This window comes from Rana temporaria, chromosome 3, assembly GCF_905171775.1.
Source record: "Rana temporaria chromosome 3, aRanTem1.1, whole genome shotgun sequence".
Classification (NCBI taxonomy): domain Eukaryota; kingdom Metazoa; phylum Chordata; class Amphibia; order Anura; family Ranidae; genus Rana; species Rana temporaria.
In genome coordinates, this window is record NC_053491.1 from 388,530,843 (window position 1) to 388,544,034 (window position 13,192).

At 42.0% G+C, this 13,192-nt stretch overlaps 1 protein-coding gene across 5 annotated transcripts in view; it reads left to right on the plus strand.

Moving 5' to 3' along the window:
- FGD4 (FYVE, RhoGEF and PH domain containing 4) overlaps positions 1–12,805 on the plus strand; it is a 199,529-nt gene extending 186,724 nt beyond the window's left edge. For all 5 annotated transcript variants that reach the window (XM_040345761.1, XM_040345760.1, XM_040345763.1 and 2 more), the window contains 5 exons: positions 1,220–1,309; positions 4,629–4,754; positions 6,688–6,831; positions 10,219–10,359; positions 11,770–12,805. In XM_040345761.1, the coding sequence (XP_040201695.1) occupies positions 1,220–1,309; positions 4,629–4,754; positions 6,688–6,831; positions 10,219–10,359; positions 11,770–12,012 (744 nt within the window). In that variant the 3' untranslated portion in view covers positions 12,013–12,805. The remainder of the gene's footprint in view (positions 1–1,219; positions 1,310–4,628; positions 4,755–6,687; positions 6,832–10,218; positions 10,360–11,769) is intronic.
- The last annotated feature ends 387 nt before the right edge of the window (positions 12,806–13,192 follow it).

Here is a 13,192-nt window from a genome sequence, read left to right on the forward strand (position 1 = left end):
CTTGCTATTGGGGGCACTGGTCAAGGTGGAGGAGCCAAGAGCGCCAGCGGGGGACCCGAGAAGAAGAGAATCTAGGCTGCTCTGTGCAAAGCTATTGCACAGAGCAGGTAACTAGAACATTATTTTATTTATTTTCTTTTTAAAACAAATTTTAATACCACTTTAAAACACAGAATGTCAAATGAAATTCTACTAGTGTATAGCCAGCTACTACTAGCATTACTGTGACTTGGATAGATGAGAATCTCCACAGATAACTTCTAGCTTGGCTCATCAAAGGGCAAACACAAGAGACCAAAAAAGGTTTTTTATCCTGTCCTCTTTATTATATTATTATCCCGGATTTATATAGTGTCAATTGTTTGCGAAGTCCTCTTGCTATTTTCCATGAGATCCCTTGGTCAGGAGGGTCTTTAGGTGCCCCTAGATAAGTCTCCCAATATGCATATTTAGATTTATATGTCAGCATTATTGCTTGAACCTTGAATCTGAATCGTGGGCATATATAAAAGAGACAAATTGATGCCGTTGGCCGTAAACAAGCAGCACAAGTACCTGAATCTGGCTAGGTTTTAGACTCTTAAGCTGGGGATACATGCCAGCTGAATGAAAAAAAAAAGAACGGATTCCCCCATCCAAACAAGTGAGGTGGATGGAGGAATCCTCCCCGCTGCGACATTGTATTCTGATAGTAGGGAGACTCCCTGCTGTCAGAATACACTGATTGGCGCCTGCCGCCAATTTGCTGCAGATGCTGATCTTGAAAGTTTTCCAGCGTGGCCGCTCAACAGAAGTCGATCTGCCGATTGACTTCTGTTGAACAGGAAGGGCCACACACACAGATCAACATGTTCAATCTGTGAGTACAGGAGCACTCAGACTGGAGAGGGAAGTGCAGGATTGGAAGCCAGTTAGATGTGCTGCATGCAAATGTGTTCACAAGGAACATTCTGATAGGAGGGGGGAGCAGAAGGATGACCTCCTCTGTCTGCTGCTACTCCTAACACTTGAGTTGGCAGAATGGGGAAAGAGAGAAGACACCACGGACTGTATTCCTTTAAAGTAAGTGTGTGTGAGGGTTATGTAAATCTCGGAACTGGGTGGACAGAAATAAAAATCAGTTGTCAGGTAAAACGGCACACATATATGCATTGCATCTATATTTTCTTAGCTGTTTGCCTGGAGTTCAGCTTTAAGGTGTTTTTTGCTTTAAATGCAGGCTTTGAACGACGCCGCTGCAAACTTCCAGCAGAGGAATGAGACTTTCCTGATTGCTAAAAAACTGGAGGAGGCTCCTCTGGAGGTTCCGGTGAGTTGTGACTTGTCATTTATTGTAGGTGTGTTTACCTTGTCTGTTAAGCTCCCTTTCACACTGAGGCACTTCTTAACTGCTCATAAATTACTGAGCGCTTTTGAGGCATTTGCGGTGCACTTTTAAAGGACACGTGACTCAAAAAACATCTCCAAAAACCATTTGAGGTGCTTTTCAGGCACTTCCCATTCATTTCAATGGAGAGGGGCATTTTTGAAGCTCTCCAAAGATGTTGCATGCCAGATTTAATTTTCACTGCACTGCCAGCGCACCGCCTCAATGTGAAAGCATTCATTGATTTTAATGGGAAGCGTTTTTCAGGAGCTTTTCATGCTCTTTTTTTAATGCCAAAGGGCTTGATAAACTTGGTGTGAAAGGGCTCTGAATGACGCATGAGAATGCCAGGGCCAGTTTGTGAAGGAAATACTGTGCCTTATATTTGAGCAGTAGTGTTTAAAAATAAAATGGAATTTCCCTTTTGTTCAGATAAGAGGAAGTTAGTTTGTTTTTCACTCTTACTCTTTATGGTAACAGTGGGCAGCTTGTAGGTGTTGGCATGCATGTGTTTTACTTTAACTCCCAGATGTGAATTTGGCATTGCAGTGAGATCATGTCCAGTCATTACCCAAATGTACTGCCAAACCTTCCCCCTCCTCCTCTCTAGAATATTTCAGCATTTCTTTCCTTTTACATTATACCTGTAGTCAGGGCTTTTTTTCAGGGGGAACTTGGGGGAACTCAGCTCCACCACTTCTGGCTCAGACCCTTTGGTGTCTGCTCTTCACAATCACTTGTAAACACAGAAGTCTGGTTTCTGTGTTTACAAGTGACAGCTCTGCACTCTGTGTGTAACCCCCCTGAACTCTGCACTCTGTATGTAATGCAATCCTGATATTTAATGCCCCTTTAAGACCTTTCCACTGTTTGTGAAATCTGAATGGGTTTGTGGTTGAGTTCCTGCACCTATTTTCTGAGAAAAAAAGCTTTGCCTGTAGTGATAAACTGCTTTTATTTCTCCCTATAACATCATATACAAGCCTGGGCAAATTCTTGTAGAGACAGCTGTAGGAGGTCAATTCCTATTGACTTAGACATGCCCCTAAAACTACATGTCCCAAGAGCCCTTACGCTACACACACTTTACAGGCAAGCTCTTGAGAGTCAAGGCAGCAGCACTTTTATATAAAAAAAATGAATGCATGCATGTGGAGAGGGACAGAGCGGAATGGTTTCCAAAGTTCTGTAGTCCAGCAGGCGGGCTGACAGATTTACTAAAACTGGAGGGTGCAAAATCTGGTGCAGCTCTGCATGGTAGACAACCAGCTTCTAACTTCAACTTGTTCAATTTAGCTTTGATAAAAAAAAAATGGAAGCTGCTTTACTATGCAGAGCTGCAATAGATTTTGCACTCTCCAGTTTTAGTAAATCAACCCCACTGTGTTGTCCATCTCTTCAGGAACTTATGTACTCGTCGGATTTCTGACAGATAAGTATTTTTTCTGTGCTGACAACATTGTAAAGGGATAAAATATTGGGGTGCATGTAGTACATGGATGGAATTAGGAGACTTATTTGCATAAATTATCAGCACTATATCAATACCTGTAATAAGAAAAAATAAATATAAATTCTTCCTATTTCACAGATGTTAGATTAAACAGGAAGTGGAAGAAAGATCTCAAATTTTTGTCTATTTAATGGATGTCAGAAACTACAAAAAGTAAAAGGAAATCAACCCCAACAGGCAACAGTAATAGAAACTAAGGGGGTAATCCACAAAAGGGATACGCCGGCGTATCTACTGATACGCCGTCATATCCCTGTTTCTATCTTTGGAACTGATCCACAGAATCAGTTTCACATAGATAGGGAGAAGATCCGACATGTGTAAGGGACTTACACTGTCGGATCTTAGGATGCAGTACGGCAGCCGCCGCTGGGGGCATTTCTCGTCGAAATGCCGCTTCGGGTATGCAAATTAGCACTTACGGAGATCCACGATTTACGCTTCGTTTTTTCTCCGTAAGTATTAGTTTGCCGTCGCAATATTAGGGCTGCTTTTACAAGGCCTAAACTGTTTAGGCCTTGTAAAAGTAGACCCTTCTATCCCGCGTCGCTGTCTTTTTTTTTTTTTTTCGCCGCAACTCGTATTTTTTTTCTTTACGCCCGTCGCGATTCTCAAAACCCTGCGCAACGTAAAACCACGCAAAGCACGTCGGGAAAATGACGTCGGGAGCATGCGCAGTACGTCCGGCGCGGGAGCGTGCCTAATTTAAATGGGACTCGCCCCATTAAATTAGGAACGCCTTGCGCCGGCCGGATTTAAGTTACACCGCTCAAAATTTCTAGCTAAGTGCTTTGTGGCGGTGTAACTTAAATGGAAAAAGTTACGTTGCGCCGGGTTTTTGAGGATTAGGCCCTAATATTCTAGTGAAGAGGTAGGAAGGCTGAGGACCTCTGTTGGGATTCATTGTGGTCTGTGTCTCCATAAGGGATATTTTCCCTCCCTTCCTTTCTAGATGTCAGATGTCAAATGGGGCAGAAAGAAAATCTCTTGTTTGGGGACACACTACGTAGGGCGCTAACCCTTCTCCATTCTATCCTAATGGGGGGAAAAAACTTTTTTGCTGGAACATAACTTTTTAATCCTACCAGTCAGGTCTGACTGACTGAAAACATTTATTCTCTGTTGGAGCTGAAGTTTATATTAGCAGTTATTGGTTAGAGAAGTTGTAGTGAAAAATAGGTACACAATGGAGTTAATTTACTAAAACTGGAGAGTGCAAAATCTGGTGCAGCTCTGCATAGTAGCCAATCAGCTTCTAACTTCAGCTTGTTCAGTTTTTGACAAGAAAAAAACTGGAAGCCGATTCTTTTCTATGCAGAGCTCCACCAGATTTTGCATTCTAGAGTTTTAGTACATTGACTCGATTTGTCCACTAGAGGGAGAGTTACTAAATCTGTGCAAAAAGCATTCATGTAAAAGTAACATTTTTGTAAAGTAATATAATTCTCTGCTCATTGTGGAGACGTGTGCTGTATTTTGCACATTGACATGTTGTGTTAAGGCACAACATGGGAACAAAACTCCACCCGCTAATCTTTTTACACAATGCACCACAACTGTTTATGCCGTGTAGTGTGCTGCAGTGAAGGTCCGTTGGCGCAAAGTGTATAATGTGTTTGGGAGCCACATTGCAATAAAACCACCATGTAGCTGCATTGCATAGGAGGTCTAAAGATGCTTCAGCATTCATCATATTTCATACCTGCATCTACAAGCTTTATCCTAATACTGTGTCATCTTGTATTCCAGAGTGCTGAGCTGGGACTCCGAGCGCCACGGTGGATCCGGGACAATGAGGTGACAATGTGCATGAAATGCAAGGAGCCATTTAATGCCCTGACACGGAGGAGGCACCACTGCCGGGCCTGTGGCTATGTATGTTATAAAGTGAAATTCTGTATTTATTTAATCAGTATACGTCAGTTATTTTTGCATTTCTTAGCTGGTGTCTGATTGGGTCTGAATGTGCTGTTGCTATCCCTGTTCTTGATAACGTTATCAATTTGCATAATCATGTGGTGGAGGTATCTTTTTTACATTTTTCTAAATGTTATGGTGGAATTATTTATAATAAAATAATTATTTTAATTGTCTCGTATTAAATCCAGTTTTGTTCCCCCTTGAGGAATTCTGTCCTGGCCTTTGGTCCCCCCCCCCCCCCCCCCCTCTCCTTTAGTTTTTTTTTCTAGCCTTTTTTTATGTTTATTAAAAGTCCGCAGCTACAAAAAGTGTAGCTGCTGGCTTTTAATAAACATACACTCACCTGCTCCACGGTTCCAGCGACGCGCCGGCCGGGGCTCCGCTTCTCTACGGCCGGCGTCTTCTCTCCAAGTGTGGGCACCCGGCCGTGACAGCTTTCGGCTTCACGGCTGGGCACCCACTGCGCATGCGCGAGCGGCGCTGCGCCGTCCGATTGGACAAGCGATCGCCTACAGGGAGGGGCTGCAGTAAGGCGATTGAACTTTCGCCTTACCAGCCCCTCGGCGGAAGTCCCACTCCTCCTAAGGCCCCCACTCCCCCCCAAAAAATGACATGCCAAATGTGGCATGTAAGGGGGCAAGGAGTGGATAAAGCGGAAGTTCCATTTTTGGGTGGAACTCCGCTTTAATATACATTTAGGTGAATGGTATTTGTCGGAGCAGTGGAAGAATTTTGTGTGCATATCTTTATTATATATCCACACTTCCATGCCTGGACTATTATATTCGAGTGAATCTCAAATACCAACCTTCAGAAAGTCAGTCATTGCATAGGACTTTCAAGATCAGTGACAACCTTTCTGTTTTTTAGCAGTCTTATCACAACCAGTTGCATAGTGAGAGTTTTTTCTAAGCTAAAAAATATGGGTTTGGTATCTTGATTAAAGTGGTAGTAAACTGCAGCTTAATAAAAAAACAAAACTTTCCCTGCAAGTCAATGTCATAATGTGCTAGTATGCATCACATACTAGCATATTATGAGAGACTTGCCTTAAAACGAAACCCTCCAGCAGCACGTTGATAGAGCTTCCATCCCGGTCTTCCCTCTGGGTTCATGGTGGCCGGGACCGTGATGTGTATGGCATGGGCTCTGAAGGTCTAGCACGGTTTGCCGGACCTTCAGAGCGCATGCGCTAGTGACCTCACCGGCTGCACGCAGTGTCAATATCTCCTAAACAATGTAAGTTGAGGAGATATTCACAGTACCTACAGGTAAACCTTTAGGTACAAGTTAAAAGACTAAGTTTATTACCACTTTAAATGGAATCTATAGTCTCATAGTACTTCCCTTCCTCCCCAGTTTGCCAGTGTATCACTGATCTTGAAATTCCTATGCAATGACTGACTTTCTGAAGGTTGGTATTTGCATAAAGTAAACATACCCCCCATGTGACAGCCCTCAAGCCTGTTGATTGGCTACTCAGACACCAAATTGTTGAAGGAAGGCGAAAGCATCTCACGTGCCCCATACCTGGGAGTATTGGGTTTTATTTGTAGCTCCATTGGTGGAATCAGGGAAGATGGGAATTGGTTGAAGATTCCAGGCATCTCAATATGCCTCTAGGAAAGGGGGGGGGGAATCTCTAAGGCAGCCATACACGTTACAGTCTGATTGTCCAATCTTCATACAACCTCCCTTTTGCTTTAGCATGTCTGTGTTTTTTGAGGGCCCATCTAAACAATCCATTCAGTTTGTATAAAAAAAATATAAAGACTATCCAAGGACAAGTTAAATAAAAAAAAAAAATCCACCCAAGTTATAATGTAAGATATTTGTTGAAGTGTCATTTAGATATGATTATAATTGAATCCAATTATTCTCTTTTCAGGTGGTTTGCTGGAAGTGCTCCGATTACAAGGCTGCTCTGGAGTATGACAATAACAAGATCAACAAAGTATGCAAAGATTGCTACCACATATTACGAGGCAGTAGTGACAGTGAGGAAAAAGAGAAGAAAAGGGGTATACTGGAGGTAAGAAGGCAACACAGAGGCCATATCCTGTGCTATGAAGATATTCAAAGCCTAAATGCCATTGATATCCCCTCTCCCCCAGCAGTAGCCACCTAAATGAGCCAGAGGAGTGACTCTCTTTCCTGGGCTTTTTCAGTCACCACTACCACAGTGACCTCCATTAGCTTCCAGGCCCTAAATGGCTTCCCTGCTGCTTAGTGAAAACCAGGAGGTTGTTCAATCAGCATGGGCACAATTCAGTGAACACTTTGCATTCTCTGAATCAATGCAAAGCATCCTGTGACTGGAGGAGGTGGAGCAGTGATGTCACGATCTCCACCCAGTCCAAGCAGAAAATGGTTTGCATTCATTGAGAAAATGCAAAGTGTTCTCTAATTGCCATCCATGCCAAGCAAGTGACCTTCTGTGTTCTCTAAGCAGAAGGGCAGCCACTTGGCACAGGACCCAGAAGCTAGTGGCAATCACTGTAGTAGCAGTGTCTACTACAGTGATTTCCAGTTTCTATAGCAGCAAATCCGAAACTTTTCTATGCCCCACACCCCTAGTTAATGTTTAATTAATGTCTGCATAATTTAGCAAATGAATATCTCATTTGAGGATAAAGACATCTAAAGCTAACTGCAGACAGCTTCCTCCCTTCACACAAACTATGTAGATGGGGGGAACTCCCAACCCCACCCCTGCAGAGTCATTACATTTCAACAGCAGGACCTGCCATCGTCCGAATGCACCTATCGGCAGCTGCTGATTGATAAAAGTTTTACCAGCATGTCCCTCATCTGATCGAATTCTGTCAAGCAGGGTCAGCCACACTGATCAAAATTTGTGTGATCGCGGCTGAGACGGTCAAATTCCAATCAGTCCATAACCAGCTTATTTTCAAATTTTGAACCACATACAATACTGCAGGTGAACAAATTGAACTTAAAAAAAAAAAAAAAAGGTTTTAACATAAAACACAAATATAAATTGAGCAATTCATTTCTAATCCAGAAAAAAAACATTTTTGCTTGCACATGATGAGTAGATGATGGAAATCAGCAGAGCTTCACCACATTCACTAGGATCTGGTGAAAATGAATGCAACTGCACTTGCAAAGTGCACAGTCTGTTTGCCTTTTAGTAAATCGACCCCAATGACTTTTGTTCCTGCTTCTCATCTATTATTTTTTCAAAACGTGGAGCTTTCTTGCTGAATGAGATCTGCAGGTTTGCCTTTGGATCTCTTTTGTCGCACAAATATGTTACTGCAAATGGAATGAGAACACGGAGTGCTTTTCCACCAAATCTTGGGAACATATCTAGTGTTGCAACCCCCACAATTTTTTCAAAGTCTGGCATTCAAATTGCATTTCAAGAGCTCTGTCTGTCTGCAAATCCGTAAGATGTTCCTTCAGCTCGGTATTACCCGACATTTTCTCCAAATTGTAGGATTCGTGACCCATTTTTCTAAAATCTTCAGGTCTCCAGCAGCAAAATATCCATCAAATTTTATTTATGAGTGAAACAATATACAATGAATATGACAGATGTTGCATGATATTGAATTTAAAAATAAATACTCTGACAATCAGTTATTTACTTTACCTATATGTAATTCTGTTATCTCATTTTGATTAAATAAACACCAAGACTACTATCTACAGAACACAGCCACCTATCACCACTGCACCAGGCACACTGGCAGCTAACTGATACCTTGTGTCTCCAAGGCCCATTTCACGCTGCCGCGACTTCAAAGTCAACATCCCAGCGCAACTTTGACACGATTTCTATCATACAACTTCTTTAACAGAAGTCAATGCAAGTTGCACCAAATGTAGTGCAGGAACCTTTTTCTAATTCAAAAAAAAAAAAACACCAAAAAATCCGCACTCATGGATATCCACAATGACGAATCACCCAAATAGTATAAAGATAAAGAAAAATGGTTGATGTAAAAAATGTTGAGAAAACAATCCTTTTTAATTTGAGATCAACTTCAATATAACAGTGGACAGTCTAGATACGATGATATAGCAGACTCAACAAGCTTATATACACCAGGTATGGTGTTCACCAGCAGCCACCAACAGTTTCATGGGATCAGAGCTCACGGTTTCAGTTATCATGCTATCCGCAGATGGAACACACAGTACCTTAAGGGGAAGATGGAAAACGAGGCAATGATGAGGGGATGGGCGTCACCCTGTCAACAGGGACCTAGCAGCAGGAGATCCGTGTCGCCTCCACAAAGTCTTCTGGGTATATATGTTTGACTCGCTGGCACCTTCTTCTGCATGCAGTCCTCAGGAGCAAACACACCACACTGGGCCTTGAAGAACTGGAAACCTCCGCTCCGGCTGTCCCTGGATCCTGCTTTCAGTCAACACAAGCACACCCCTTAGCTTCACAGGATGGCTGGAACCCGCAGATGTCTCTGGATCCTTCTTGATCCCGTCCCTCTGTCTCTTCAGCTCAGGGATGTGAAACAGGATCGCTGGAAGTTCTTCTCCACAGTCTTTTAGACCCCGCTCACTGGATCACCTCCTCACAGCTCCCTGTAGGCAGGCCACACGTCCAGAAGCTTGGAAAATGCTGCTCAGGTAAAACTACCGTTCATAATGGAGTAAGCACATTCATCACGCTTTAACAGACAAAAAAGCGCAAATCGTCTTTTACTAAAAAGGAATCGGCTAAAAGCAGCCCAAAGGCGAATAGAACTTCCCCTTCAGAGTGCCGTCATACGTGTTGTACGTCACCGCGATTTGTTCATCATTTTTTTTAAACGATGGTCTGTGGGCAACATCGTTTTTAATGATGAAGTTGGAAAAACGTCCGTTTTTTTTTCATGCCGAAAAACGAGTGTTCGCCACATGAGAGACACAAGCCACTCTTAGTCAAAGACTAAATCACACACCAGGTTTGCACAACTGGTGGTTCTCGCATGCAGACTGAGGCTTTACTAATTAAATAAGCCTTAAGCCCACAAATAACTTCCAGCTTCAGGCTGCAGTGTCCGCTATTTAATATTGTAAATGTCAGCTACAATTGCATTAGTAAAAATGCACTTTTTTTTTTATTATTAGACATAGTTCTATTCAAGTAAACTGATGCCAATGCTACTTAACGTGGGCTGAGTATCTAGACTTTAATGACCTCCAGGCACAGCTGGGTTTAGGATTGAATGACACTCAGAAGGCATGCTAAGGGGTTGTTGAATTAGATTTCTGGTGGACTATATAACATTTTAACTATTATCCTCCGATAGGGTTAAAGTCTTTCTGACATCAGTTAACTGTTTTTATCTGTTATGTTATACAAAGTTGCTTCTTATTGCCATTTTATTAGCAACTACAGCCTATTTTATTGTACAAATTTCAATTTATTTTTCTTTTATGGCATCAGATCGAGTCTGCAGAAGTATCGGGTAACAGCGCCATCTGCAGTTTTCTCCAGTATAATGAAAAATCCAAACCATGGCAGAAAGTTTGGTGTGTGATCCCAAAGCAGGAGGCACTTGTGTTGTACATGTTTGGCGCACCACAGGTATGAAAATCGTTTGATACCCCCTCCAAACGTATGCTGAAAAATTATTAAGAGAAATTGTTGTGAAGTCCTGCATAATATGTGAGCACTGTTCAAATGATGAAAATATATATGGATCAGTGGAGGATAATATGGTTTGTATTTGTTTTGGATAGAGTAGAGAATTTTTAAAACCAGTTCAGTTGTCCCCATTGGAAGAATTCTCTCTTCTTGTTCCAGTAAAGAACATAAAATTTGGGGTTTCCCATATTTTTGTGTCTTAGTGACACTGGTCTCAAGTACTAAAAGAGAGCATAATCTCCCCAGTGGGGGTCACAGACAGCAATAAAAACCGACAGAGGTTCTAATCCTTCCCTACTATATCTTAAAAAAAAAAGTTTGGGCTTTATATACACGTTTATATAGAAATACAGGCAGTCCCGAGTTACGAACACAATAAGGACTGTAGGTTTGTTCGTAAGTCGAAGTTGTTCGTAAGTCGCAACACTGCATTCGTAAGTGTAACTTCCGCCTGTGCATGGATGTGGGATGTTCCGGGAGCTTGTTATGTTATCTGGGGCTCTTCTGGCCATGCAATACATGTAGTACTACAGTGTGGGATGTGTCCAGAGGTGCTCAGAGGTATCCAGGACCAGCGTGGAGCACAAGTGGCTGGCATTTGAGGCCGTTCGTAAGTAGGAGTTCGTAACTCGGGTGTTCCATTTTTACTGAATAAAATATTGAACATTGGAGTGCTGTTGGTATCAGTTTGCCATTCACAGCTCTTTACATTGTATGGACTGAGGCAGGTTTCCTCAACCTAGAGGCTGAAATGTAATGCATTCAGCCCCTGCCTGTACCTGTAAAGAAGAACCACGGATTATGTCTCTAAATCGGCACAGAGTTGAAGTATACTAAATGTCCAAAAGTAAATGAAAGTCCCTCCAGATTATAGAGTTTAGGTGTTTCCAGCGAAGCGTACTGGTAATGTTTCAGCATACAGAGATGTTTCCCCTTCCAAGCTTGGGCAGCCGTTTGGGGAAGGTCCTTTTCTGTTCCAGTATAGGTATACACAAAGCCAGCTCTATAAAGAAATAGTATGTGTTTTGTGTGGAGGAACTCAAGTGTCCCTGATCTCAACCCTTTTGAACACTTTGGTATAAATATGGAGTCGTCTCATCCAACATCTGTATCAGACAAATGCTCTTTTGGTTGAATTGGCACAAATTCCCACACACAAAATCTTGTGGAAAATCTTCCCAGGGGAGCGGAGGCTGCAAAGGGGACTGTTAATGCCCATGGTTTTGGAATGGGGAGACCACCAAGCTCATATAGGTGTAATGACTAATCTAGAGTAAATTAATTCTTCTCTTGGTTTTTGGGTGAAAAAACAGTTTGTTAATGGTTGCCAATAAAATTTTTGTTTTCCAGGATGTAAAGGCCCAGACCACCATCCCACTGCTGGGCTACCTTGTTGACGAATCCCCTCGTGGAGTAGATTTGCAGTTCAGCTTCAGACTTTCCCAGTCTAAGTCAGTTCACTGCTTCTCCGCCGACACGGAGGAACTGAAACAGAGGTGGCTTAAGGTCATCAACCTGGCCGTGAAGGGGTTAACCGAGGAAGATATAGAAGACACACATAGCACAGAACATAGACAGTCAGAAGCTTCTTAATGGTTTCCAGAATCTTAATTTCATCCCCTGATCAATTAGGACTAAAAATATTGTACATATTAAAGACTCCTCACGCTTAATGGGAAATCTGTGGACTTTGGACATTTGGCTGTTTGGGGCCAGGTCACAAGAAAAATATTTAAGAAAAAAAAATCCTTCTTCGTGCCAACAAAATCCAGTCCCAAGACATTGTAGAGAAGTGGGTTTGCGTATCTTGCTGGCAAGAGACCCTAGTAAGAAAAAAAAATGGGATTTGTATGAGGCCTTGATAGCACTACATATTGTTATGCTCCAAATGTTGGAAACTCAAGTCATGTCATCAATCGTAAAGCAGTTCCATTGGTCACACAAGTGGAGTGGTTCATACTGCTGGTTTGGAGACGGTCAACTGAAAGCTTCAGTTTGAAATTTCACTTAGGTGCCCCCAGGCCTCAATCATTGCGTTAATAATTGCACAATCAACCACAAATTGTAAAAAAAAAATCATCATCAAACTTTTTTTTGCATATTGGACGTTCAACTTTCCAAACTTAAAGGCACAAAGATTTAAGAGTATGAAAGCACATGGAGGGTTGAAGGAAGGTCTGCGGCCTGTTGCTAAACCTCAGGCGTTTTTGTCAGGAAATTAAGATTTTCGAAATATTTATTAACTGTGAATTGTACAAATGTATTAGTGTATTAAATTGTGAAATATTGCCCAATTTTATAGAGAATTTGCAGCGACCATGTTTTGAACTGCATACGGTGCAGCAAATGTTTGAGCGACTGGTGGTATAAAAAACTATCCTATTTATATTCGGTTTTCTTTTTCTTCAGATGCTATGAATGGTGGTATATTCATTGTTTTCAGTCCATTGCTCCTTCTTTTCTTTTTCCCTTTTTTCAGCAAATATGCGTTGCCTGTAAACAATGGGGGGGGGGCACTATTTGTGAGGTTCACCAATACAAATGATCATTTATTAGTGTAAACAGGCAAGGGCATGAATAAAGAACAGCCGTCCTAAAAAGAAAATAGCCTAGCAACATTCGAATTATCCAGTTTTTGCACAGTGTGATCATATTTGTTTTGTTATATTTGAGCATCAAAGCACCTCAGGTTTGTCTCATATGACTTGTTATGCTACCTAACATTATCTGTGCTATTCTTGATCTTGGTGTACACCCCTTCCTCCCCCCGGGA